Source organism: Lemur catta, chromosome 1 (assembly GCF_020740605.2).
Source record: "Lemur catta isolate mLemCat1 chromosome 1, mLemCat1.pri, whole genome shotgun sequence".
Taxonomy (NCBI): domain Eukaryota; kingdom Metazoa; phylum Chordata; class Mammalia; order Primates; family Lemuridae; genus Lemur; species Lemur catta.
The window spans coordinates 12,597,135-12,624,255 of NC_059128.1; the positions used below are offsets into that span (position 1 = coordinate 12,597,135).

The 27,121-nt window shown below is 44.5% G+C and overlaps 1 protein-coding gene and 1 non-coding gene across 4 annotated transcripts in view; one reads left to right on the top strand and one right to left on the bottom strand.

Moving 5' to 3' along the window:
• The window catches only part of TTC7B (tetratricopeptide repeat domain 7B), a 240,934-nt gene that overhangs the window by 111,005 nt on the left and 102,808 nt on the right, over nucleotides 1-27,121 (top strand). For all 3 annotated transcript variants that reach the window (XM_045562019.1, XM_045562029.1, XM_045562038.1), the window contains 4 exons: nucleotides 4,018-4,081; nucleotides 7,928-8,065; nucleotides 25,555-25,638; nucleotides 26,633-26,737. In XM_045562019.1, coding sequence (XP_045417975.1) covers nucleotides 4,018-4,081; nucleotides 7,928-8,065; nucleotides 25,555-25,638; nucleotides 26,633-26,737 — 391 coding nt within the window. The remainder of the gene's footprint in view (nucleotides 1-4,017; nucleotides 4,082-7,927; nucleotides 8,066-25,554; nucleotides 25,639-26,632; nucleotides 26,738-27,121) is intronic.
• Nucleotides 19,438-19,499, bottom strand: LOC123631263. The gene has a single exon (XR_006733106.1). It is a non-coding gene; the product is annotated as a U7 small nuclear RNA (small nuclear RNA).

The following is a 27,121-nucleotide window of genomic DNA, read 5'->3' on the forward strand; positions in this document are numbered from 1 at the left end:
AAGAGAGGAGGGATCACCTGTCATGGGCCTCCTTGTTTTCTTCCTTCTGGGTGTTTCCAGGAAGAATTTTAATTGGCTTTTGATTACTTGTTTTTAGGGTAAGCTTTTTTTTGACACATAACAAACACAGAGGAAAATAAACAAAAGTATAAAACTTGATGAATTTTCACCAAGTGAACAGACCCAGGTAATCAGCATCCTGATGAAGAAAACAGATGTTGCCAGAACCCTGAAAGCCCTCTGGGTACCCTCTCCCAGTTTGAAATTTATGTAAATAGAATTATATAGTATTCACTTTCTTGTGTTTAACTTTTGTCCAACTTTATATCTGAAAGATTCACCCATGTTTGTGCATGTAGAAGTAATTTTTTTTTTATTGCTGCAAGGTATTCCATTTTATGACCATCCTCCAAAATATTGATCTATTCTACTTGTGATGTATACATGAGGATTCTCATCTTTGTCCCCCCTGTGTCTTCTGTAGGGTCGGATAATGAGTTAGTTTCCCACTGGGGGCTCATAGGAACAGTGCCACTGTGTGACCGCTTTTGTGCATGCTTCTTAGTGTATTTCAGCCAAGTGTATTTTTCCTTTCATTTTATCCCTCCTTGTAAAAAGCATTTGAGGTGACTTAGATAATTAAATGCATACTAGACTAGATAATTAGCACAATGTAAAGCAGGAGATTAAAAACCACTATTGTGGATGGTAGTTAATATTGGACAATATTTTCAGGAAGTGGATGATGAAAAGATTTATTGAATGCTAGTGAGTGCCAGGCATTGTGCTAAAACTCCTTTGTAGGTCTAGGAGGAAAAAGTAATTATCATGGAATACTAAGTATAGGTCTGAGCCTCCTATTAGCCAACGAGGAAGTTTTTCTAAGAACGGGGACACTGTTTAAAGTGGAAAGATGAGGTATGTTGAGGGGTCAGGATGGCTTCTTGACGGCAGAACGGAAGCTGTGGAAACGACCGGCTGCACCACTGGTTGGCCGTCAGCTCCTCGCCTCTGGTGCACACAGCCCGCCTGCAAGTCACGGTCACCAGGAGCACGGAAGCGCTTGTGCAAGGTGATGTGCCATGTGGGATTCACCTCATCCACCCAACAGAGCACAGCTCAGTGGGCCTGGGCTGGTATGCAGGAAGGACCTTCTTTCTTTGTTGTGAAGGAGTTTTTGACTTACATGAATTGACAGAAAAGGGAAGGGCTGTGGTGAGGCCCTTTTCCTTTCTTGGCACCCTCATCTTTCTGCACAGTCCTGGGACTGACAATAGATTCTGCAGTCATATGTTTGGCAGACAGTGTGACTTGGGGTGGGGTGGGGCTTCAGCCATTCTTGGCTTTGAGTCTTCAGGTCTTACCTGGCTGGCTGTATTTCTCCAGGAATTTCCAGAGTAGTATCCCAGCCAGGCATATTAAAATTATAAAGGCACATTACTAGACCTTGGAACTGATGTTATCATTGTTTACAAATCAACTTTCTTGTGGGTTGGTGGTGTTCGCGGCATTCCCTGAACCTACATAGGGTCCGGGATGGTGCCAATGACCTTCAGATGTCCAACTTGTCATTAGTCATGTAACAGCTAGAGGTGACAGAAGAGATGAAATGCAGTTAGATAAAGTTGGATTAATTTCTTTTGTATGATTGTTTCTACCACATACAGTAAAGTTTTTCACCTATCTAGGGAAGACTTTAAGAGAGAGCTATTATCTGGGAGCCTTTGTTGCCTATGTCTTCTGTAGAATCAGAAAATGATTAGTAAATTCATCCAAAGTAAGGAAATGGGCAATTTGCCTAAAGGTCCCCAGTGGGTTGGTGGCATGACTAGGATTAGGACGCAGCCCTCCCATTCTCAGCCCAGCAGCAGCATTGGCACTGCCACCTCCTTTGCCAGCCCACCAGCTCGTGGGAGCTCGTCCTTATGCCTGCGGATCTGTTTCCCCCTGTCCCTGTGTCTCCCCTGCACTGACCTTCCTCTGGGTCCAGGGCCCCAGTCTGCCCATTCTTCAAGGCTGAGGCCTGGGCACCCCAGGATCTCTCCCTCGGGCCCTCGGACCCCAAAGAGGAGAAGGTCACAAAAAGAAGCCCTCAACAATTTTGACCATCCACCCTGGGCTCCATGCTTCCCTGAGTGAGGAATAGGGAAGGAATGGCCAGAAATGGGTCTAGAGAATTCCTAATTATTGAGAAGGAGGCTCTGAGTTTGTAGTTTTCCAGGCATGTCTCTTACAACTACCCTTTCTCCCCAACTTCTTCCTCCCAGCCCCCGGAGCTTTGCAGTGCTCCTGAAGACCCACCTTGCCTGCCACAACAGGGAGGGCAGAGGAAGTAGCATTAGAATCAGTTAATGTGCTACTTGTTAGCAACTCTGGTAAAAATAACACAACCTAGCATTGAAGCAGGCTGGATGGCTCAAATGGAATTTGGAGATTATCCATGGACTGAATTGGCTGGTGTGAAGTCACAATTAGCATGGGCTCTCTCTCTTTTCAATTAATCTGGAGTTGGACAATGCAGAACTGGCTAGCCGCGAAGAAAGTGGTTAATGTTACTGCTTTATTCACAAGGTCTCAACTGCATGCAAGCACCGGCCAGCATATCAGGAAACGATTGCTGGATGCACACGCACGCATACACACACACACACACACACACACACACACACACACACACACACACACACACACACACACACACACACACGGAGAGTGGGAGTGCACTCTTAATTCAAGGCCTTTAGGCTCTATTTCTGAATTTAAGGGGAAAGAAATATTCTATCTTCTGAAAAACCCTTATCACCTCAGGCTGACTCCTTAAGGAAGTCACTGCAAATCCCAGAATCTTGCTCATTCTCAAGCCAGTCTTTTCATAAAATTTTAGCCCTGGAAGAACAATAGAAACCATCCCTCCAGTGGCTTTCTTACCACTGTGATGTCAGAGTTGTAAGAAGAGCACCAGGCACTGTATTCTTTCTATCTAGCTCTTTATCATCCTTTGATACAGTACAAAAATTACCAGCACTTCAAAGAGAACAAGTATTTACAATTACTTGGCAAACATTTTTTTTTGCCTTCTTTGAGTGGAAATCTCTTCAATTAAATGATTGTAATGTTACCCCTGGGAAGATGTAAATTTAGTTTTTATTTCATCATCTTCAAAATATCCAGGAGTTTTTTTTAACCAAGTTCATTTTAATTTATTGCAAACTCTTCTTTCTTCCATGAAAAAAAGTGGAGTTTGGCCCAATTGGTGATAATAATCACAATTCTACTCAAAGGATTCTAGAGCTTTAGAACAAGAGGGGGAAAAATGCTACAAGTCTTTAAAAGTGCTCACGGCACAAAAAATAGGATATAGAGAATGCAGATTTGGGTTATGTTTGGGTTTTTATTGTCCTCTAATCCTGAGCAACATTGAGCTTAAAAGCTTTTTCTTTTAATCCAAGATTTTAGAGTTCAGCCAAATTCCATAAAATAGATTAATAAGATGGCTCTTGCCATAATAAAACATGTGTGTTTAAGTAAGATAGCTCACTAAATTCTTATAGTATTTGAGAAATTATTCAAACTCAAAAACTGCTTTCAATCTCATTTCATCTAAATAACAATATAAGATATGTCAGTTAGCAGGTAAGAGGCAAGAAGAGTCGTGAAATGTCTGCAGTTTATACCTCCATAATGGGTTTAGGAGAAAGCTTGTATTATTTGCTGTCAGTTTATAGAGATCAAAATTTCTGCCTCTATAATAGCAACATATATTTTGGGGGCTTTTAAACTTGGTTTTTACAACTTTGCTTCACCCTTCTGTCTGCCATTAAAATGCATAGCTAAAAATGTATTAATTACATAGATTACCATAGAAATAGGCAAATTAATTCAAGTGTCCAAATTATACAGTATTTTTTCTGGGTTTTATATAAAAACTGAAGCTTTTAGCATTCAGTTCTGCTCATATTTGTGTATTTTATGTTATTTTGAAATTGCAATATATCAACATTGGTTTTCTTGTTACAGCATTTTTTGTCCTCAAGAAAATACTGAAGAAGCCCTGTTGTTACTGCTGATTAGTGAATCAATGGTAAGTGGAGTGTGTTTTTATATTGTTCTTCCCCTTGTCCCTGTAGTACTTTGATTGGTCACCATTAGTATGGTGACTCTTTTTCTTGGGAGAAAATACTTTCTAGAGGGGATACCTGAGTGAGAATAAACAGTAGAGTTTTAAAAAGAGGGTTGTTTCTTCATTCTTGGACTTGCTAGCAATGTCCCTTGTTCAGCCTGGAGCTTGGCACTTCTCCAATTAGCAGATATCTTAGTTCATTAATTTATGCACCAAGTATCAGTTGAACACTAATGCAATTGTATGTAGGTAAGCCACAGCTAAAATGACCACCAAAGGAGCCTTAAAAAGAGAAAGAAGCTCCCAATGGACAACCTTTACAAGCCTTCTCAGTTTGCCCTGGTGTGAGGGAAAGTTTTGGGATAAAACACTTGTTGGACATATGAACCTCTGGTCTACGTAGTAGGAGCCTAATGAAACAGTCTTCATCTCCAAGCTCTTACCTGTTCCCAAGCACTGCAAGATCCCAGGCTGTGAAAGCTCACCGCCATTACCTGGCCATGCTGTTGGGAGGGAGTTTTGCCAGATCATCCGATTCCTTTGAAATGTTTTTCTTAGTGTTTGGCCAGGATATTGAGTTTTAAGTCTAAAATTGCATCACTCATCATTTATTGGGTTTCTACTCTGTATATCACCAGGCATTATGGCCCTGGCTTGAAATCAGGAGTAATGAGTGTTGTAATAGTTAATACCTCAGCAGGTAAATTATGTGTGCTAAGCACCTAAGCAGAACGTGTCGTTCCTGGAACTCGAAAGGACTCGAGAACATCATGTCCATTCACCTCGTTTTATAGATAAGGAACCTGAGGCCCAAAGCAGGTGAACCGCATGCCTGATGCAGTGGTCTACTGCTCCTTGTAGTAGGTTGTACTGTCCTCTCCTCAAAACTTCCACTCCACCACAGGCAGGGGGAGAGAAAGGAATCATAACTCGAGTAAGAGAAGGCATTTCCCTTCTTCTGCTCCCAGACACACTATTGAATTGGAGGTACGAAATACAGTCAGGTGAAAAGACTTAGAAATGGAGCACAAGAGGAATGTCCGTGTGCTGAGAGCAGGAGGGATCGCAGGAGGCCATGAGTAGTCAGGGAGGGTAGCTCTCTTGCCTCAGTTTAAATCCTTGGGTTTTCTTGTTCTGTGGAATGGCCCAGAGATGTTTACAAGAGCAAGACTGCCTGAGTTACCACTTCCTTTTATTTGGAAGCTCTTTGGCGTCATCAGGATTCCTCTCAAGGAAACAGGTTGCCCCTTGGCTCCTCTTGCCTTGACTGTCAGCTGGTAACTGAGGACGGTGTCATTTTCATTCTCTACTGTGCCTTGGCACAGTTAGGGGGAAGCCACATAGATGACCAGGCTGGCACTTGGTGGCATTCAAGTGGACAAGTCTCACCAGGCTTCATCACCAGTTCATGGATGGCGCCAGCAATGTTGGCCTTCTAGCTAACGTTCCCTTATACCAAGCTGGACTCCTCACAGCTTCGCAGATAGTTTCCTTTGGGCAAACTTGGTTGGTCATAGTGTAAAAGTTCTGAAAGCGTGATGACCAAACATTTTAGATTACTTGGATGATTCTGATTGAAAATATTATGTTCTGCTGTCAAATCATGTGTTCTAGTCTGGAATTTGGAAAACATGGCCACATCTCTGAATCGCTTGTTCTAAGTGTAGATATCTTTGGAATGATGTCTTCAACTCTCCTTCTTCTTTCTTGAAGTGGTATAAACTAATAATACTCAAAAGTTGAGATCTCTTTGAGACGGTCAAATTTGGCTCTATGGTATTTAATTTCCAGAATAATCTCTCCAGGGAATGGTGGAATCCAATGATGTCATCAGTAAATATGAAGGATTAGGTTTCTAACCAAAATAATTGTGTTCTCCCTGTAAGTCATTCCATAACATAAAATGTAGGTAGAAATCTAAATTCAGCTGCCTTTGGAAGCCTTTTTTCTTGTCCTTTGACTCCTTGATTTTTCAGCTTTTAGATAGAAGATATATGTGCTCAATTTCAGAACCAAAATGAAAATTGCTGTGTTTTTTTGGTATCTGAGAAAATTGTATTCTTTGTTGGTTCTGACTTTAACTTAGAAGCATAAATTTGTCCGTAGTCTCTCCACCTACAAGGAATCATTTGGAATTATACTGCTTTCTCACTGCAAGTCGAACTAGTTTTCCCTTGGAGAAGGGGATTATTAAACTATGTTTGCACAGCTACCACTGAGATAATATCTGGAATATTTATTATTTGTGTATCTGTTAGAGTATACCGTTTTAACCAAAAGATATGGATACTTTCTTTAAAAATGAAAAAAAAAGCATTTGGCATAACTTGAAAATGTCTCATAGGTAGTATTTTTGTTTTTTTTTTATTTTGTTTTCCTCCAGGCATTGGTCTCAGTATGGAACATTTATAGCAAATAAATGAAACGAAACCATTTACAGCAGGCCCTATTTCCATCAGAGATTCTTTTGTTGAGCTCAAAAGGCAGTCTTAACAAGAAAAACTTAGAATGAAATCTTCAAAAGCAGGCTTATTTCCATAAGAGATGATTCACTTTGTAGGAAGTGGCCTGTCTTATATATTCTTATTTGTCTTTGACATTTAAGAGCAAGGAATTTTAAAGTGAGTAAGTCCTGATGGGTGGCTAAAAGTAAATGCCTTGGACTTACACACAAAAAGAAGGCATTTTGTCTCATTAGTGAGAGGGAAGGTGTGTGTGTGGCCTTTCCGAATGTCAGGCAGGAAGATAAACATCAGCCTTCAGGGACAAGTGACCCCAGGTCCTCTTGTACCACTTTCACGGGAAAGGCTGAGTGGCCCTCGCTCTGCTCCTAGAGACAGATGGATCTGGAGACTTCTGTTAATCAGCAGGCGAAAAGAGGCAGGCGAAATCTAACTTTGTTGAGTCTGAACTCCCTATTAGGGAGAAAAGGAGAATGAGCTAGCTGTTAAGTCTCTAATACATGTGGTATATCTGGAGGAATCTGTAGAGAAATTGAATTTCAGGAGTAAAGGAAACAAGTTGCTATAAAGAACATTTGTTTTCTGGATAGATGAGATTAATAAACTCAAATGTGCCTGATGTATTTCTATACTAAGCAGTAGAGATGGGAAATTGACAAGGTGTTCTCTTGAGTCCTCTGTGGTAATATCTTTTAAAGTAAAAGTCTGCTTGTTTCTGTTTTCTCTTATACATCTGTTCTGTGCTTCCCTAATCAAGATTGAATTAGTATTTGTGGTCTGTTCCAGTCAAGATGTCATATAGGGATTTGAGTGTTGCTTGGGAATAGAGGAAAAGTACAATGTATCTCTGTAGGACTGATGGAACTCGATGACACCATTTGGTCATGGAAGATGCAGGGCTGGGAATTTTCTCCCGCTCTTTAACGTAGAGCAGGAGCAGGAGCTGCAGGTAAGACACAGCAGGGCCTCAGCCCATGGATGAGTCTGCTGCCCTAGAGCACAGCTGCGTCTGCAGCGAGGCTGTCTGTGAGCCTGAGCCCACGGAAACTCTCCCTGCTTTGCATCCGCTCCCAAAGCTTCCTCCAAACACCTGCTGACAGGTACACGTGCCTCTGGGCTCACACCTCCAGTACTTCAGCACATATCGTATACCATGTGCTGCGGTGCTCAGGGGAGTTTGAGTAAACGACCTGAAGTGACAGGCCCCTCACTTACTCCTGCCCTTGTCTCCAGCCCCTTGGCAAACTGTTAGGGGCAGGAGAGCCTAGGTGGCTTCTGTTCCACTCAGTCACAGCCATGTGCATGGGCTAGATCAGCATCTGCTTCTCTTCCATCTTGTTTTCAGGCCAACCGGGATGCTGTGCTGAGCAGGATACCTGAGCACAAGAGCGACCGTCTCATCAGCCTGCAGAGCGCGTCTGTGGTCTACGACTTACTGACCATCGCTCTTGGCAGGAGGGGCCAGTACGAGATGCTGTCGGAGGTACAGCCGCTGTGTCTGGTGGGCTTCCAGGGGATGGTTGGCGGTCGTGGGATGACCCCAGGGAAGAGCTGTGAGACCTGGTCTTGGGACCCCCTCTATCTCTGGTGGCCGCGTAACCTTGGGCCTTAACTTTGGTTTCCTTCTCTGTAAATGGGCATTGGGCTAAATGACGAGGTAGCGGAATTATCTACAGACTCTTACCACTGGTGGCCCATAATCCTCCAGGCTGTGAGTATGTGTGTGAGGGGAGGCAAGTATTTCTCAAGAAGTTTCTCTTTCAGTTTATTTCCATCATAACTGAACACCTTCCGTCTGTGATATTAATTTCGTTATAAGACAGGTTTCGTCTAAAATATCCATGCAGCTCCCAGTGAAATGGCAATTTCAGGCACGGAGTATCATCAGGGTAGCCGGTGGACTGTTTCATATAAAGTAAACACTGTCTTCATTTACAGTCTTTTATTTGTTCAGAAGGGATCCTAGTGGATTCCAGATCTTGTGCAAGGTGCTGTCATCTTCTCACTCTTTCAGTTTCTAAGAAACGCTTAGGATGGAAGTTTGACGGCTTCACAGTTTCAAATGAAGCTGATTAATCTTGGGCTAAGGTCGTGTGTTACTACGTTGCCTCCCAGGATACCAGATCCCACCATGGAAAGGCTAAATAAGTAATGAGATCATTTTTTCTTTTCTTTAGCAAAATAGAAAGAGAGAGAGAGAGAACTTATTTTGTTAAAAGGAACTTTTCCATGTTATTTATCTTTCTCTTTCTAAATTTATACCCATTGCAACAGCCTCTGGGCACGAGGACAGGGAGTGAAATACAGTAACAGATTGGCTGAAACCAGATAAGTGGCCGACTCACCCTCCAGCCTGCCAGTGCGTCGCCGCTAGGCAGGAACATTGGGGAACAGATGAGCCTGTGTGGCTCGAATCCTTTTTTAGTCTTTGGTTTGGTGACTATACAGGGCAATGGTTACTCAGCCTTCAGGAAAAAAAAACAAACCCCTCACAACCCGGCTAGATAAAGCAGTATGTGCCCCGTCACATGTGGCTCACCCCGGGACTCTATCCAGGCTTGAGATTGGCCCAGATTGTTCATCACTGAATGGTTTGCGCCCCCTTCGGGTGCCCTGATTTCCTGGACCTCCTCCTCCTGACCAGCGTAGTTTCTGTCATCTGTGTCTACGTGAAGCCCATCTGTGGGGACAGTGCCACCCAGCCCATAGTTGAATTCTTTTAAGGTGAATTTTTTTCCTCCAGACAAACCACTTAACACCTCTCTGGTGTCTGCTTCCATGCCATCAGGGAGCCATGTCCCCTTCCCCAGCTTGACATTTCCTACATGCAGACCGGGAGTGAGCAGCTCAAGGTGGCCGGCCTGGTTGCCTGGGTGGACGGGCCTCGCCTACGGGTTTCTCGTCATTCCATGAATGACTCTAGGGGGTGGCTGTCACCTCAGCAGATTCCCCTGCAGGCCGCACCTCTTACGGCACCCAGTCCTGGGACCTGGTTGTCACCCAGATGACTTCCATCCTGATATCACACGTAGCTTCCATCTTGTGGTAACAACGTGACACCGAGTCACTGGAGAGTCTGGCTGCCAGAGCCGCTGGGATTCAGAGCTCGGTCCCACTAGTCGTATTTAAAATGGCGGAGACAGCGCCAAAGATGGACTCAGAGATGTTGGCGTGGAAGGGTGGAGGACAGGGCCCTTTATCACTGTATATCCCCTGGAGCGTTTTGAATTTTGTGTCGTATCTGTGTTTTATCTATTAAAAATATAAGTCGGTTGATAATATATGATGAACGTTTATTTCTTAGAGAACAGTTATTTCTTCAGTACAGCCAGGGGCTGTGATTAAGGCTGGCGCTCCAGGCACCAGCAGGGTGTGGCCCCTGCCAAGCCGGGGGGAAGCAGCCGGGCAGCAGGCACAGTGCCCGGGACGGCGACCCGGGAGGGCTCAGCGCAGCTTCCACGTCCATCAGCAGAGGGGACTGGGTGCTTGGCTCCAGCTTTTCCTGCTCTGTCTACACAGGCCTTTGGAGCTTCCCTCAGCACAGACGACCGTGTCGTCTCAGACCTTCCAACTACAACAGTTGTCATGGGAAAAACGAAACCTCACAGCATCTCAGGGCAACCTGGTCCATCTTTACTGGGGTTTTTCTGAGTCCATTTGGCTTCTTTGTTGTTGTTGTTCTCATCTGCCCTTCCATTTTCTCAGGACTTTAAGTTAAAAGGGTAACTGGATATGTTTTAACTGACTTAAAACTCACATAAACGTAAACATTTTAAAGTGTATAATTCAGTGGCATTTAGCACATTCACGCTGTGCTGCAACCATCACCTCTTTCCAAAACATTTTCATCACCCTAAAAGGAAACCCCATACCCATTAGGCTGTCACCCCCCATTCCTCACTGCCCCCACCCCCATTCCTGTTGACTACTAATCTGTTTTGTGTCTCTGTGGATTTACCTATTTTGGGTATTTATATAAATGGAAATATCCGATATGTGACCTTTTGTGTCTGGCCTCTTTCGCTTATTATGTTTTCAGGGTTATACACATTGTAGCATATATCAATATTTCATTCCTTTTCATGGAAGAGTAATATTCCCTTGTATGGATATACCCCAATTTGTTTTTTCATTCATCAGTTGATGGAAATTTGGGTTGTTTCCACCTTTTGGCTACTGTGAATAGTGTTGCTGTGAGAGTTACTAGATTTTAAACTTTCTATGTTACTTTTCTTTGGGCCCCGCAAATGTCAGTGATTGTCCCTGTTACCATTCACTGTGTGTTACGGTTCCCCGTCTTCACCTCCGGCATCATCGCCAGGGCAACCTTTCTGCGACACAGCCGCGGGTGTGTCGGAAGTGTTCGGTGCCACCCCTCTGCTTTTTTTTCTCTTTTTTTATTTTGTTTTGTTTTCCTTTCCTGCCATAATGAAATTGACTTCATTGTCTTTCTGCCACATGCAACAGCTCTGCATGTGCCTTAAAGGATCAAACAATACATACAAATATAGAAAAGAAAATAAGAGTCCCTTATAATCCAGCGATCCTGAGATAGTTGACTATCCATTGACATTTTAGAGACCATCTTTACATCCGTCTTTATGAATACATACATGTGCATTATGTAAGTTTTATGGAATGGGATAGTATCCTGCACATTTTATTATAGATAGTCCCCATCTCTCTTCTCCCCTCTGTTGGCACCCGACCTATCCCTGCGTCCTCCACCCCAGACCCTGTCATCATCCTACTGTGTCCTGGGTCATAGGCTGTAGAGTCAGAGAGCTTTGGTTTGAGTTCTGGATCTACCACTTAACAGTTGCATGATCCTGAGCAAGTCATTAACCTCCTATGCCTCAGTTTCTTTTCCTGTAAAATAGGGATAATAGTGTATATCTCAGACAATTGTGTGGGTTATATTCGTTAATCTATGTAAAGTACTCAGAACAGAGCCCAGCACATAGAGCTCATAAAATGGCAACTGTGTGCTGCTGCTGCTGCAGTTATTACCACTGTATACACAGGAGTTACCAGGCACAGGGGACACAACAAAATATGCAATAAAGATCTTTTGCTTTCAATAAATTTCCATTCTAATTAGGGAGGCCAAATAGAAACACATGGAAAGGTAACCAGATTAGAGAAGACTTACTAGTGCAAGGCATGTTAATTGCCAGGTGAATGGAGTAGGCCAATTGCAGCAGAGTTTGCAGGTTGGGAGTTCCAGTATGAGATTATGAGCAGCTCATATGTATGAACTAGATCTTTAAGGTCTGCTAGGCGTTAACTAGTCTAAGAGAGACACCCTCCATTCTCAGGCTGGGAGATGTGAAGACCTTGGGCTGAGGCACTGGGAAGCCAGGGCTGCTCTCAGAGAGGAGTGGCAGGAGAGGATCTTGGAGAGAAGGGGAGGGGCCCAATCGTCAGCTCCCCCACCTGTGCCCCTCGCTGATGCGATCCAGCCACATCCCCCTGTGGCTGGTCTGTGAGTAGGTCCTCTTTGCCTCAGCAACGTGGCTGATCTTCCTATACACAGGGGGGGGGGGGGGGACCTTTTGGGAACAGAAGTGTCAGCAACCATGAGTCTGTCGTGAGAGAAGAGGTCTTACCTCCTTCTCACCCTGTCCTCGTACTTTCATTTCTCTTGTCTCCAGCCACCATCAACTCTTGTGCATCAGAACCAGGCATGTTTTCTTTCTTCCTGGCTCCTCTCTCTGGCTGGCCTGGGCCCACAGGCACCACAGAGGGGACAGCGGTGCCTCTGCTGCCATTGCTAGCATGTCTTCTCTCCTCCTGTCTTTGCTCCTGTCCTTGGCGCAGCTGGGCACTGGGTGTGTTGTGCAGCTCTGTGCAGACCCAGCCTTTTAAGAACTGTGCTTGCGGCGGGGAGCAGAGCCACTCTCTCCCAGGGGCACTGTCCTTTCTGTTGTGCCTATTCAACATGGAAGCTGCTCTCCCAGCTGAGGACCGGCTGCCTGCGTGTGTCTGCGTCATCGTCATCGTGCCCTTCTTTCCTCCAGGGCGCTGCTCAGCCAGATCCTGGGCAGGGAGCATCGTACAAAAGGAAACAAACCACAGGTTTGTCACCTCCTCATTCTGACAGGTTTAACTAGAAGCACAATGTTTACCATATCTCCAATGCTCTGAGTTCTCATGTTTTTTAAAGACTAATTGTGAGCCCTGCTGAAGGTTTGTGTAGGAAGGAACATTTCTTTTTTTCCTCTTCATTTTAAACACCAGCACTAGTTGGCATGACAACCCGCGCTATTAAAAGTAAAACAACAAGCACTGCTTCATCTGTTTTTTAGAATGAACCCAAGCTGCTAAGGAAGTTTGTTTCTCAAATTTGACTATTAATGGCTCCATTTTGACAGAATATTATGGGGTCCTGTTGGAAGGTTGTATATGTCCCCCCTACGTAGGCATGGCAGCTTCAAAGACGGAGACAGTATTTTTATCTTTCCTGTGGAACTCATATTCATTTGTTTATGGTAAACCTCAACAATACTGTAGTTCTGTGGGTAGAAGTGTCTGGCTAGTGATTGTACCAAGGGGACATTTACCCCTCCCTAACCTAAACACTTAGTTAATCAGGGAGCATTGTGAAAAACACTGCACATCTAACTGAGTCTGCTTACCAGGCCTACTGTTTGCTAGTTTCCTTTAGAGTTGGGCATCTCGTACAGCCCCACCTGTACAGCACACACGCAGCCTTGAGCTAGGTGCCAAGTCTCTAGAAGGCCTCAGTGGGCATGACACAAATAGAGCCACAGACTGCTGAGAAATCATGATAGAGTGTTTGGCTTGTGGTAGGTACACAGTAAAGACTGGCTGAATACCCCAGTGCTTCAAAGCCAATGTATACTCTCATCCTGCCTCCTCTTCTCTGGTTTTAGAGGTCCCTAGGTGTGCAATGAGTATATCTTCCCCCAGGCAGGCCCAATGGTGAAAGGTCATTTAGTGGGAAATGGGCCCAGCTTGGGAAAAAGCACCTGGACAGATCCCAGCTCTGTGGTTGGCCCGGTAGGGACCACACCTACATCGTTTTTGCATGACGGCCTGCCACGAAGAATTTCAGCCTCTGACATGGCCCCTGCGATCTCCATTCTCACCATTATGGAAGTGTTCTTTTTTTTTTTTTTTTGGAGACAGAGTCTCGCTTTGTTGCCCAGGCTAGAGTGAGTGCTGTGGCGTCAGCCTAGCTCACAGCAACCTCAAACTCCTGGGCTTAAACGATCCTACTGCCTCAGCCTCCCGAGTAGCTGGAACTACAGGCATGCGCCACCATGCCCAGCTAGTTTTTTCTATATATATATTTTTAGTTGGCCAGATAATTTCTTTCTATTTTTAGTAGAGAGCTCTTGCTGAGCTGAGCTCTTGCTCAGGCTGGTCTTGAACTCCTGAGCTCAAACAATCTACCCGCCTTGGCCTCCCAGAGTGCTAGGATTACAGGTGTGAGCCACCGAGCCCGGCCGGAAGTGTTCTTTTGAATTAAGTCCTACTTTCTTCTTCCGGGCCTCAATAAAAATGCCAATACTCTTGGGAGGAATAGAAGTGGTTTAAACCCCTAGGGTGGTGTAGTGCAGAGAAATAGTCACAATATTTTGTGACTGTTGTCACTATTTCCAAAGTTTTCCATCATCCCAAACAGAAATTTTGTACCCATTAAGCAATATAGCAATAACTTCCCATTTTCTTCTCCCCCCATGGCCTGGTTACCTCTAATCTAATTTCTATCTCTATGAATTTGCTTATTCTAGGGACCTCAAATGAATGGAATCATGCAGTACTTGCCTTTTTGTGTCTAGCTTGCTTCACATAGCTGAATGTTTTCTCGGTTCAGCCATGTTGTAATAATACATCTGATAGCATGTTTCAGAGCTTCATTCCTTGTGTGGCTGGATAATGTTCTGTTGTATGTATTTTAGCCGTTGTGAATAATGCTGCAATGGACATTGGCATCCCAGTTCCTCTTTTCAGTTCTTTTGGGTATGTACCTATGAGTGGATTTGCTAGGTCATATAGCAATTCCATGTTTAACTTTTTGAGAAGGAGCTGCCAGACTGTTTTTCCCAGGGGCTGCACTGTTTTACATTCCCACTAGCAATACACGGGGGTTTCAATTTCCCCACTTCCTCACCAACACTCATTTATTTGTTTTTTGTTTTTTTGTTTTTGTTTTGGATTATAGGCATCCTAGTAGGTGTGAAATGGTATCTCATTGTGGTATTAATTTTCCTTTCACTAATGACTAAGGATGTTGAGCATCTTTTCATGTGCTTATTGGCCATTTGTGTATCTTTGCTGAAATGACTATTCAAGCCCTTTGCTCATTTAAGAAACTTTTTTTGTCCTTTTGTTGTTGAGTTACAATTGTTCTTTATTGTAGATAATAAATAAACTCTGGTTAGAAATATGATTTGCGGGCCGGGCGTGGTGGCTCACGCCTGTAATCCTAGCACTCTGGGAGGCCGAGGCAGGTGGATCGTTTGAGCTCAGGAGTTCGAGACCAGCCTGAGCAAGAATGAGACCCTGTCTCTACTAAAAATAGAAAGAAATTAGGTGGACAACTAAAAATATATATAGAAAAAAATTAGCCGGGCAGGGTGGCGCATGCCTGTAGTCCCAGCTACTCGAGAGGCTGAGGCAGAAGGATCACTTGAGCCCAGGAGTTTGAGGTTGCTGTGAGCAAGGCTGACGCCACGGCACTCTAGCCAGGGCAACAGAGTGAGACTCTGTCTCAAAAAAAAAAAAAAAGAAATATGATTTGCAAATATTTTCTCTCATTCTGTAGGTTGTCTATTCACTCTCTTGATAATGTTCTTGGATGTGCAGAATTTTTTATTAATGGTTTTAAGTTCGATGTATCTATTTTTTCTTTTGTTGCTCATGTTCTTGGTGTCATATCTAAGAATCCATCACCAAATTCAAGGCCACAAAGATTAACCCTTCTGTTTTCCTCTGAGAGTTTTATAGTTTTTGCTCTTATATTTGGGCTGTTATAACTAATTTTGAGTTAATTTTTGTGTATGGTGTGAGGTAGGGGTCCAACTTCATTCTTTTGTATGTGAAAATCCAATTGTCCCAGCATGATTTGTCAAAGAGACTATTCTTTCTCTTATTGAATGGATTTGGCACTTTTGTCAAAAATCAGTTGGTCCGAGATGTGTGGAATTTTTCCTGGGATCCTGATTCTATTCCATTTGTCTGTATATTTGTCCTATGCAATATCATATTGTTTTGATTTTTGTGGCTTAGTGGTAAACTTTGAAATTGAGAAGTATGAGTCCCCCAACTTTGTTCTTTTTAAAGATTATTTTGGCTATTCAGGGTCCCTTGCAATTCCATATGAATTTGAGGATTGGCTTTTCCATTTCTGCAAAAAAAAAAAAAAAAAATTATTAGGATTTAGATAGGGATTACACTGAATTTGTAGATTGCTTTGGATAACATTGCCATCTCAACAATGCCTTGTGTTTTAACATCAGATCTGAGTTTGAACCTCAGTTCTGCCACTTTATATGCTGAGTATGAACTTGAGCAGATTCCTTTACCTCTCTAAATCTGTCCCCTTATGTGGAAAACACAGGTAACGTAGGACCTAGCTCCAAGGATTATTGTGAGAATTAAAGAGAGAGCATAGCTGGAAGCAGGGAGTGCACCTGTAATCCCAGCTACTTAGGAGGTTGAGGCAGGAGGATCGCTTGAACTCAGGAATTCAAGACCAGCCAGGACAACATAGTGAGACCTGGTCTCCATAGATAGATAGAGTAGGCAAAGTACATGTTAACTATTATTATTGGTGATATTAGTAATCTGCTTTCTAATGTAAAAATCCCCTCTGTAATAACCCTGGCAGATGATCCTTGATCCTTATGTAGGGAAGTATCCACTGTGTAGTGAAAAAACTCAGCCTTGGAGTCAGGCAGATCTGGGTTCAATTCCTGGCTCTGCCCTTTCCTAGCTGTGGGACTTTATGAAAGATACTTAGCCACTCTGGGCTTCTACCTCAGGGATTGTTATGAAGCTCAGAAAGATAATATGTATGAAGTAGCCAGCACAGGTCTTTGTATGTAATGTATACCATCCCATTCCTCTTTGGTTATTAGAAAGAATTGACCTAAAATTTATCTCCTTGTGTCGTCTACTTATTCTATCTCTTTGGAGCAATAGGGCAAGTCCAGTCCTGCCTCAATGACAGCCCATCAAAGTTCTGAAGACAGATGTCATGCTGTCTTCTTTTTCCAGCATAAAGTGCCCCCAAATCCTTTAGGGGTTTGCAAACTTTTTCTATAAAGGGCCAGATACTAAATGTTTTGAGCTTCAAAGGCCAAGAGGCCTTAATACAAAACTTGTATTGATGAAATCCAAAATATAAAAAGTGAGTACAACTTTTTATAATACAGATCCATTGAAGAAGAATGGGATTGTTTGCAGGGAAAGAGGGATAACATTTTGCTTAATTTGGGTTCAAAGTTAGTATTTCCTATCACCAAATTGATGGCAGATATTCAGCTATAAAAATGATTTTTAGCTTTAGGGCTCTATGAAAATAGGCAACAGGTCAGATTGGGCTCTCAGGCCATAGCTTAGCAACCCCTGCTTTAGTCCTTTCTTTGCAATTTACTGCACTCTTCATGATGCTTCTTGGTTTGTGGCCTTCTTTAAAGGGTATCCAGAAGAATGGATCCTAACTCTCGACTCGCATTTACACCTGCATCCAAGCATTTTTTGTGCACCTATTTTGTACATGTCATGCCCATGGGCTGCCATCACTCTTACCTCCTTACTTCTTCCCTTTGTCCTTGCATGGTGACGCCTTAGCCACGGTTGGAGGGTTAAAACCTGGTGGCACAGCCAGGGGAGGGACACTGAAAACAAAGACCAAAAGGGGAGAAGCAATTGAGGCAGAGGAATGGAATTCCCAGTTCTTGAATTTAATACATTTTGCAAGGATAACAAAGAACAGCTACATCAGCAAAGCAGCACATGGAGTAATCTTTGAGTAGGACCCTGGAGACCATTTACTCACTGTGCAAGCTTGGTCTCCTTGCTTCATATAGTTGAGAGAACAGCATCCGGTGTTCAAGTTCTGTAATAAAGTCTGCGACCTTTGAAAAACAACCCACTCTCTACTCCTCCCACCGTGACCAGAGGCAATGATATCCTTTAATTTAAGCATTTGCCAAAGCAATAAAAATTTGATACTTCTCTGCTTGAAGCAGTATTGCTGTTTTAAAGCAAAATGAGAAATGGGAAGGGGTAGGGCATGATGCAATTTGCTCTGTTTTATTTCCAATATAAGGGGAGAAAACTTGAGCAAGCTTTGATGTCTAAAGTTTCTCAAAACTCAGGGTTGGGGGAAGAGGGACTTTTCTTTGTAGCTGAGAGCTCCATGGGTCTGCTTTTTAGAAGCTTTTTCTGTACCCAGACTCCTGTAGAGTAGACCTCTCAAGCTCTGCTTTAATTTGTACTTTTATTTTTAGTTAATTTAGGAATAAGAGCTCTGCACTGAGCATCATGGGACCTGGGTTCTAATTCCAGGTCTGCCACTGTGTGTGGCCCTTCTGGGTCTTGGTTTCCACATCCATAAAGTAAGTATGGGACCAGGTGATATCGAGGGCCTCAACTAGCTCTGTGATTACATCATTCTGTGGTTCTTAGATAGTGGCTTAAAATGTCTAAATAGCTTAGTTTTCATTGCTAAAAGTTAAGGAAATGAAATATTATTCATATACCATGTTAAGATTAAAAATACCCCACTGTTACAAAACTGCAAGCAATTATGTTATTAACTGGCTTGTTAAGCATATATATGATGTAGGAAAGAAAATCTTCCTAATCAATCGAAGGATCTATTATGAGAACTTTTAGGATATGGCCAACCTATCTGTCCACAAAGGTGAATAATGAAGACAGTTCACTATGGTATTTGTTCTCTTTTAATAGTGATGAATTTTAGATGTAGCCTTCAGGCTAAATGTGAGAGGTACATGATTATTTTATTTCTGCCCCTTCCCCCATGGTTTTGGATGCTGAATCTCACTCTTGAATTCCAAAAATAGACTTTGGCTTCTCCGTGCTTGTGGTATTGGTACAGCTGTCACTGCCACGCACCCAGTTTGTGTAATTGAGCTTCGCGTACTAGGAAGGTAATTGCTAAATCCCTTTCTTATGCCAGAAGAGCTTCTCATTCCTGGAGCCCCCTCAAAGATGGCTGATTTATGAAAAGCCAAAATAAGAGACTGGAAAGGCGTTAAGTTCTTGCTACCAGAAGGAAACATTTTTGCAAGTGACATTTTGACTACCACTCAAATGATTATGATGCCATTTAGAGTCTAATTATTGTTCTACCAAATATTCCTGGTATTAAAGGAATGTTATCTGGGATTTAGAGAGGTGGCAGTCACGTGGTTACAGTGAATGGACCTATCTTTCCTGGTAGAAATAATATTGTCGCCAAATCCGTCTTCCTTTCTTGTGAGGGAGGTGATTTGGAGATGTCACCTGCTGTTTTGTGTGGGTGACTCAGGGATCTGCAGCTCTAGATTGGCCCCCACAGCCCCTCCTCCTGGGCCCATACTGCCATCTCTGTGCCGGACAGCAGAAGTGAAAAGGGCCAGAAGCCTCTTTCCACTCAAAGGCCCCTACTCACTCTTACCTGCTGTCTGTCCACTGGCACGCCTACCCTGACCCCAGAGTTCTCATTCCCCTCTCCGTCCCCCCTTCAGAACTCCGAAAGACCTGGCACTACTTTGTTTCATAAAAGCAATATCAACAGCTGGCACATCTGTGGCATTCACTCTGTGCTGGACACTCTGTGAGCATTTTACATGTATTTCTTTTTTTTCCCATGGGAGTCTTCCGGTGGAAACTGGAAAACCTACTAGACAAATTCCAAAAGAGCTGTAACACTTATTTCTTCATTTAACCCCCACTGCAGGCCTATGACTGGGGAGTGAGGAGCTCAGATTAAGCCCGGGCTGTCTGGCCCCAGAGCCAGAGCCTTCACCGCATGACTGCTCTCTCCATCCTCACCCTCTGCCTGGGTGATCAATGCAGCCTCTTATATGTCCCCCCATGCACAAAACACCTACCGTCTTCTGAAAAGTCCATTTTCACTGGACGAAAAAGTACTTTTTCACTGGAACTGTTATTAAAATGTGAATGCTTTTATTTTATTTTATGAGCATGTATTCTGTTCCCCACCTCCCCACAACATTGAAACTGGAAATTTTTACTCTATCACGTACATATATGATTGGGGGGTCCTTAAAAGGGATAGGCAAACAGAATTGGGGTACACAAATACCTTATCTCAGGGGCAAGTGTTGTGGGTAGCAAATGCCCCCAGTGACAACCCAAGTTCATTTTTATCGTAGATGCATTCTTTGGGAGGGAGTCGCCTTTTGTGATTGGGGTATCATTGGCCTAAGCTGCTCTGGGGTTTATATAATCTTCATGTTTACAGAAATGTAAGGGAGGACGTGGTATATATTCAGGCGGCATGCTTGGCATCAAGAATTTGGGAGCATCTGAAGCTGTCTGGGCACCGTTTCAGAGCCGGCGTGCCGTTGCTGCGTATCATAAGACGCCGAGAGCCCGCAGGAAGGCAGAGGCATGGGCTGTGACGCCAGAGCTCACACTCCTCTGAATTGGGGTGAAGGGCTAATTTGTAATTGTTGACCTGGATTTTCTAACTCATTTTATATAAGACACCCCCGTGGCTTCTTGTGGGATGTGGGTTGTTATCATTATGAGAAAGAAGTCCAGGCTAGGAAGGGCCTGTGAAAGTTGCTGCATGTGAGGCCGCGCATCACCCATGTGATCTTCGTCAGACTGGGACCTTTGGGAGCGGCTGGGGATGTGGCATCACTGGCTGCCGCGGTGCTGGTGGCTCATGGGGTCAGTAAGGCTTCTTGGCAGTTCTGCCAGCTGAAAAGATCTCAGTCCTTGGTAGCCTTGGGGGTCCCAAAGAGGCCATGGATGCAGGGCACCCATTAGCAGTCAAAAGCATTATTGAGTCTCTGAAATAGGGCAGGGGACATGTGGCCTTTTGAGGGGGGCTTTTATTTAGCTGTTCTTTGCGTATGCAGCATGAGTGGGCCTGGTAAGTTGTGTGAGTGGCATGTCTGTCATTAAAGTCTCAGAGGCAATATTGTGGTTAAGACTCAGACTCTGGAACCAGACTGCTCAATTCACACTGGACTTTGCCGCCAACTGAGACCCTGTGTAGTCACTTGCTGCTTCAGTTTCCTGGCCTCTAGGTGGATGGCGATGATAGTACCTGCCTGTACCTTGTAGGGTTGTTAGGACCAAATGAGGCAGTACTTGTAAAGCAGTCAAAATTGTGCCTGGCTGCATAGTACATGTCACCAAAAAACTTGTTTAAGAAATAAGTAATAAACATATATTCTAGTCCATTTCCATAAAGTTGTGACCTAGTTTCAAGGGTCTCAGATTGAATCCTTTTTTTTAAAATGAGGAAACATTTTGTAAAGTGGACATTCATTTCTGAGATAATGCATGGTAAATTTTAGTGTGCATATACTGAACTTGGGTAAAGTGATAGATATTATACAATTTGTTATATTTTCTTTCTTAATATAAGAATACTAAAATTTTTAAAAAGGAATAATGGTTAACAATTATTTAGCACTTATTAGCCTGTATCGGTGGTACTATTATATATATTAACAAATTTAATCTCCCTGATTATGCGCTGCGTTAATTACTATCATATTTCCCATTTTATACTGAGGAAGCTAGGTTTAGAGCAGCTAATTGGCTTGCCCAAATTCACACACCCATCTGTGGGGGTGCCTAGGTTCTCTGAATTCTCCGTTCTGAGAGATTCTCAGGCAGAAGCTGTACAACAGCTTGCTGGGGGCTGGAAGGTAGGGTTGGCACAAGAGGAGCCTGAAGCGTTTGATTAGGTTTACCCTTCAGGGCCTTGGTTGTAGGTGACACACCCGACTTGCTAACTGAAGCAGAAAAGGAGTTTATCCACCCGTACTGTTTAGCTCGCGGGATCCACAGGAGGCTGCAGAATAGACTTGAGCAGAAATCAAGCCCCCTACCCCAGTTTGGGAGGCCACAGTTCGCTCCTAGGCCCTCCACTGAGCCTACTGCTACTGTGGCCCCCCAGGCCTGGCCACTGGGAACAAGGTGCAAGGGCCCCACCCCAACCTCACTGCTGGCAGATTCAAAGCCCTGGAAGGAGCATCTGACTGCCGGGGCCTAGTTCATGTGACACACTCCTCTCGCTTCCCTTCTTGGGAGTGTCCTGTCTCCCCCCAAAAAATCAGAAGAGTTTTGAAGTAATAGGTCGCCAAAATGACAAGTGTCCTCGCCTTTGGGGGCTTCAACTAGATGCTCCCAAGTTCCCTCCCAGCCCCAGGATTCTGTGAGTCTGCTCTTTCTGAGGGCTGGGCCGCCCTCCCTGCTGCAGCACCTGGAATGAAGCTCTGTACCAATTAGGCTTTCAATAAATGTTTTTCACAGAGTACAATGAGTATGTTAGCCTTTGGCACAAAAGAAAATAAGTATGTACACTTATTTATAGCATCTAGCTTTTTGATTCTGAACAGACTATTTCAGCTGCTGAGCTCCTTTTGTTTATCAGGAAAACAGTTGATATTTATCATTCTTCTTAGCAAAAGGGGGAAGAAAAAGCATTTAAACATTTAAATGTTTCTGTGTATATATTTAAGTACTTAGTGGTTATATTGCAATGAATTAGTTGAGTAGGGCTGTTAGAACAAACCTCGATTTTGATCCACATCTACCCTCTTCTCTCCATGTAGCAGCTCCTTTGCCTAAGTTCAGCCACTGTGATGATCAGTCTCGTTTCTTCCCCCTCCATCATCCCTCACCCCGTCCTCGAAGTCAGTTTCTAAGTACCGCTATCCTTTCATTGCTTGGTGTCCTCCCTGTCACACCTGTCCCTGACTTGCTCCCAGCCCATGCCCCCCACACCTGGCTAGGTCACCCCAGTGCCCGTCTTGCCCTCTTGATCTTCTCAGCAAGGCGCTTCCGTTTCCCCCCTGTGCTCCTTAAGGCCAGTGACAGCCGCCTATTTATCTGCAAGGCAGCGCGGTTTTGAGTGCTCTGGGGTCGGGTTCAGAGCCCAGCTGTGCCACTCAGTATCTGTACCAGTGAGAGTGTGTCCAGATGTAATTAACAGAACCGAGATGCAGCGGCGTAACCAAATATGAGTTTATTTTGTCCCTCACCACAAAACATCTGGCAAGAGGCAGCAGTCCCAGGCCATGCAGCAGCTGCAGCACCTCATGGCATCAGGGACAAGCACCTTCTCTTTCTGCTCAGTCATGCTAGTGGATGGCATGTGTCCTCACACACGTCACCTCCAGCTTTGAAGGGGCAGAGCTGCAGGCGAATGTGTGCTGGCGGAGATGCCCTCCTCGTACAGGGCGCTCCTGGAGACCTCACCCAGCAGCTTCTGCGACATCTCGCTCCCCAGAATGAGTCACATGTCCACATGCGTTTTCAGCTGAGCATGTTGCCAGTGTTCTCCTTGCTCGAGATCTTCGGGTGCCCATCCTATACCATCACTGAGCATATATAGTAGATGCTCATTAGCTGCTTATTACTTTGCTTTTTAATATAATGTATTTTTGTTAGGGTAGGTTTTCACGGTAAGCCAATTAGTGTATTTACTGTGACTTTCTCTGTAAATATTATTTAAAATTCTGGAATTCTTTTCTCTCCTCTCCCACCACCTCACTTTACCTTTATCATGACCTGCAGTTTGTCACCTGCTCTGTGCTCCTCGTCTGTCAGCTCCCTGCCCCCCCCCATCCATTAACCCCGAGAATCCATCCGCAGTCTCCTCTGCTCCGGGGCTGGCCACCGAGCGTCACAAGGGAAACAGGGCAGCACAGTGCTGTCGGCGCCTCTGCACGTCCGTGAGCCTTCTGTCCCCCTCAGGATGAGGTTTTTGTTCTTTAAACCTTTTCTGTTCTTTTTTAAAACTCTTAGTGCTATTCCTTTTCTCCTCTCCCCCCTCCACCTCCCTATTGTTTTCTGTTCCTCCCAGCACCCACCTCAGCCCTCTTTACAGAGAAGACTGGCTGGGCAGGACAGCCCCGGGGGTCTCCTCTCAATGTGGGGGGACCTGCCTCCAAAAGAGAGGGCCCTCAGGCAAGGACCCCTTTGTTTCAGGGACCTGGCTCTCCCTGGTCTTCTGGGACCTAATTTATCTCCTCAGTTTCTTCACTCTGCCTCTCGTTCCTCTCATGTCAGAGAAGGCTCAGGTTGCCTCCATGGAAAAATAAGTACATAGACGAGTAGCCTCCGCTAGCCCAGGCCTTTGCTCCACACAGTTTTCCTTCATGGCTCATCTCTGTCTTTCCTTTGCTCATCGGGCCCCCATGCCCTACATCCTCCAATATACCCCAAAACCACACGCACAGGGCTTGGTCATCCGACCACACACCCAGGACCCGACTGCACCCCGAGGCCCCCTCTGTGCATTGGCACTCTGCTGCGCCCCCTCTCACCCGAGATTCCCCTTTCACTTTCATTTCCGGGTCCTTTTTCTCTCCCTTCCCCTTGAATGGAGATGTTCCCCAAGGTTCTGGCCCTGTTGCCCTCTCTTGGAATATTCTTCTGGGGTGAGCTGATCTGTTCCAGTAACTTCTCACAAAACTCACAGTAACTTCTCATTTGAAAAAAGAGGTGATCTGGCCAGGCGCGTGGCTCACACTTGTAATCCTGGCACTCTGGGAGGTCAAGGCGGGAGGATTGCTTGAGGTCAGGAGTTCTAGACCAGCCTGAGCAAAAGCGAGACCCTGTCTCTACTAAAAATAGAAAAAATTAGCCAGGTGTGCTGGCACGTGCCTGTAGTCCCAGCTACTTGGGAGGCTGAGGCAGGAGGATCGCTTGAACCCAAGAGTTTGAGGTTGCAGTGAGCTAGGCTGATGCCACGGCACTCTAGCCACTCTAGCTCTGTTTCAAAAAAAAAAAAGAAAAGAAAAGAGAAAGAAAAAAGAGGTGATCTTTTTCATGAGGTCCCAGATTATCTCTAATTGTCTCTAGTAAACCACCACATGATACCTCAAACTCACTGTCTTCCAACCAAACTCCTTAATAACCACTTTCTTCCCCATTTACGCTTTATTCTAAAAAAGTCTCTCCATCTCTCCTTCACTCTCTCAAACACACACACACACATACAGACACACACAGGCCTTCTGTGCCATGGGTTTGCTTCTGAGTATGCAGGCCAGAGACTGTGGGGAACTCCTTCAGTCCCTGTGCCTCACCAGCCTCCCTCCGTGGGTGACCCGTCCTTGCTGATTCTAACTCACACACATTTCTTGGTTCTGAAGCCTCTGGACCATTCTGTCCACCTGGCTGCTGGCCTGCCTCCATTGTGGTATTACAACTCACCCCAGGCCCTGTGATCTTCCCGAAGCTCAGACATGGTTGTGTCACTCTCTGTGCAGGGACCAGGGGTCCTTGCTGACTGAGAGGGGAGTCTGTTTGTAGATTACACCATGGGCAGGCACTGTACCAGCACTGGGCAGACAAAGAAGTCATGGTTTCTGCCTTTGATGTTTCCTCTCTCATAGTGGGGCTGGGCTGGGGAAGGAATGACCCTTCTTCCTGGATGCCATTCCTCGTTCCTGCAATTACTTCCCCCGGTACTTTCTGTTTCCCACCCTGGGGACACTAGTCAGCTTTGGCCTTGTATTTGTGTTGTTTGTGTATTTACCTCCTTCCCTGTACTAGATACAAAGCTACTTGAGACCAGGGATCATCCTGGCCTCTGACATGGTGCATGGTGCAGCTCCTGAGGAGCTGTTCAGCGGAGGATTATGTTTTAAGCATTCAAGGGAAGCAGATTTTGTAGGACTTCTCTTAGTGTGTATAGACACAAACTCACACTTGTCCAGTTGTGACACCAGCAATTCTCAGATGTCTGCATTGTTTTTCTTTCCAAACCAGTGCTTAGAAAGAGCCATGAAGTTTGCCTTTGAGGAGTTCCACCTCTGGTACCAGTTTGCTCTGTCACTGATGGCTGCTGGAAAAGTGAGTCGCTCTTTGTGATGTGCGATTGTTTATGTTGACGGTTAATGTCATTGAATCTCATGGAATGATATAATACCTTGTTGACAGGTATTATGTCATTGAAACTGTCCTGTGGTCCTTTCTTAATGAACAATCAAATCAAATTATTTGGGGGCCAAGATGGGCCTATCACTGAGAAGAAAAATTCTGAAATATTTGCCTTTTTTGAGCCCTTGTGACTTCTTTGTGTAAAATGGACATGGCTTAAAGTAGAGCTAGTTCTTCACACTGACCCTTTCACTCATTTGAGAGTGTAAACCTGTTCCCAGAAGGGGACATTTTTTGGTTCTCTTTAGCAACGTGTACATGGCTATTGGTCAAAAGTGTGGGCTAGGGATTGAAGGTTGGTGCCAACCTCACAGCTGAGTGACACAGGGCAAGTCACTTAGTATCTCAGTTTCCTCTTCAGTAAAATGGAGCAATAATAGTACCGACTTCATAGAATTCTTCCCAGGGAAATGAGATAAGGTGTTTAGAATAGCACCCCTCACTATGTACACACTCAGTAAAGGTAGTAGCTATTCCTTTTCTTATTAATTTGGCTATTTAGTGAATTTGTCACTTAGTGAATGAAGTCTGAGATACAAGATTATTTGACCTAAGTAAATTCAGAAATTTAGTATGATGTGCTTTAAATTGCATATTTTATTTTCTGTAATAGCATAAACTTTCACTGTCTGTATTTTTTCATTTTTGCAATAGCTACACAAGCAGGGAACAAAACTGAAGTGATGCCAGAGGAGCATTCCTGCTTGTTTTTAACCTCAGCTAATTCCCCTGCCACCCAGAAGCCCCACACTCTGGTTATCATGGCCCCAGGCCCCTGCCTGTTTGGGCTCCAAGTTGGAAAACCCCATTGAGAGGGCATCCTAACCCAAAGCCCCTCTGGAAAAGCTGTAGTATTTGGTGCTGTCAAAAATTTTGAGTTTCACAGAAATAATCTCCTCTTGCCAAGTCTGCTCGTGCTGTGAAGGTGCTGAAAGAGTGTATCCGTCTGAAGCCCGACGACGCCACCATTCCTCTCCTTGCTGCCAAGCTGTGCATGGGCTCCCTTCACTGGGTGAGTAGGGGTGCCACCCGCCGCCCCCCAGCAGGGGACTCCAGGGCAGAGCCGCCAACCTTTTCCAGGTTGAGGCATAGAGAGAAAATGATGGTAATTCATCAGCTACACAAAGACAGGACTGTTTAGAGCCCCAGACCCTGGGCCTGGGCCCCTGGGCCCCTCAGGCCTCACCTGTCCACCCCAAGGAAGGAGGAGAACCGATATGTTCCCTGGGTACTCCGGGTTTTTCTTTTTCATGCAAATGTACTTTAAGAGTAGCAATGATAGGATAGAACTGAAATTCATACTCAGAGGCATCTTGTTTTATGCACGTATACTAACATAGGACTGAGAAGGGATATGTCACTGAATTTTCTACCTTTGGCTGAGGTAGGGGTTTGC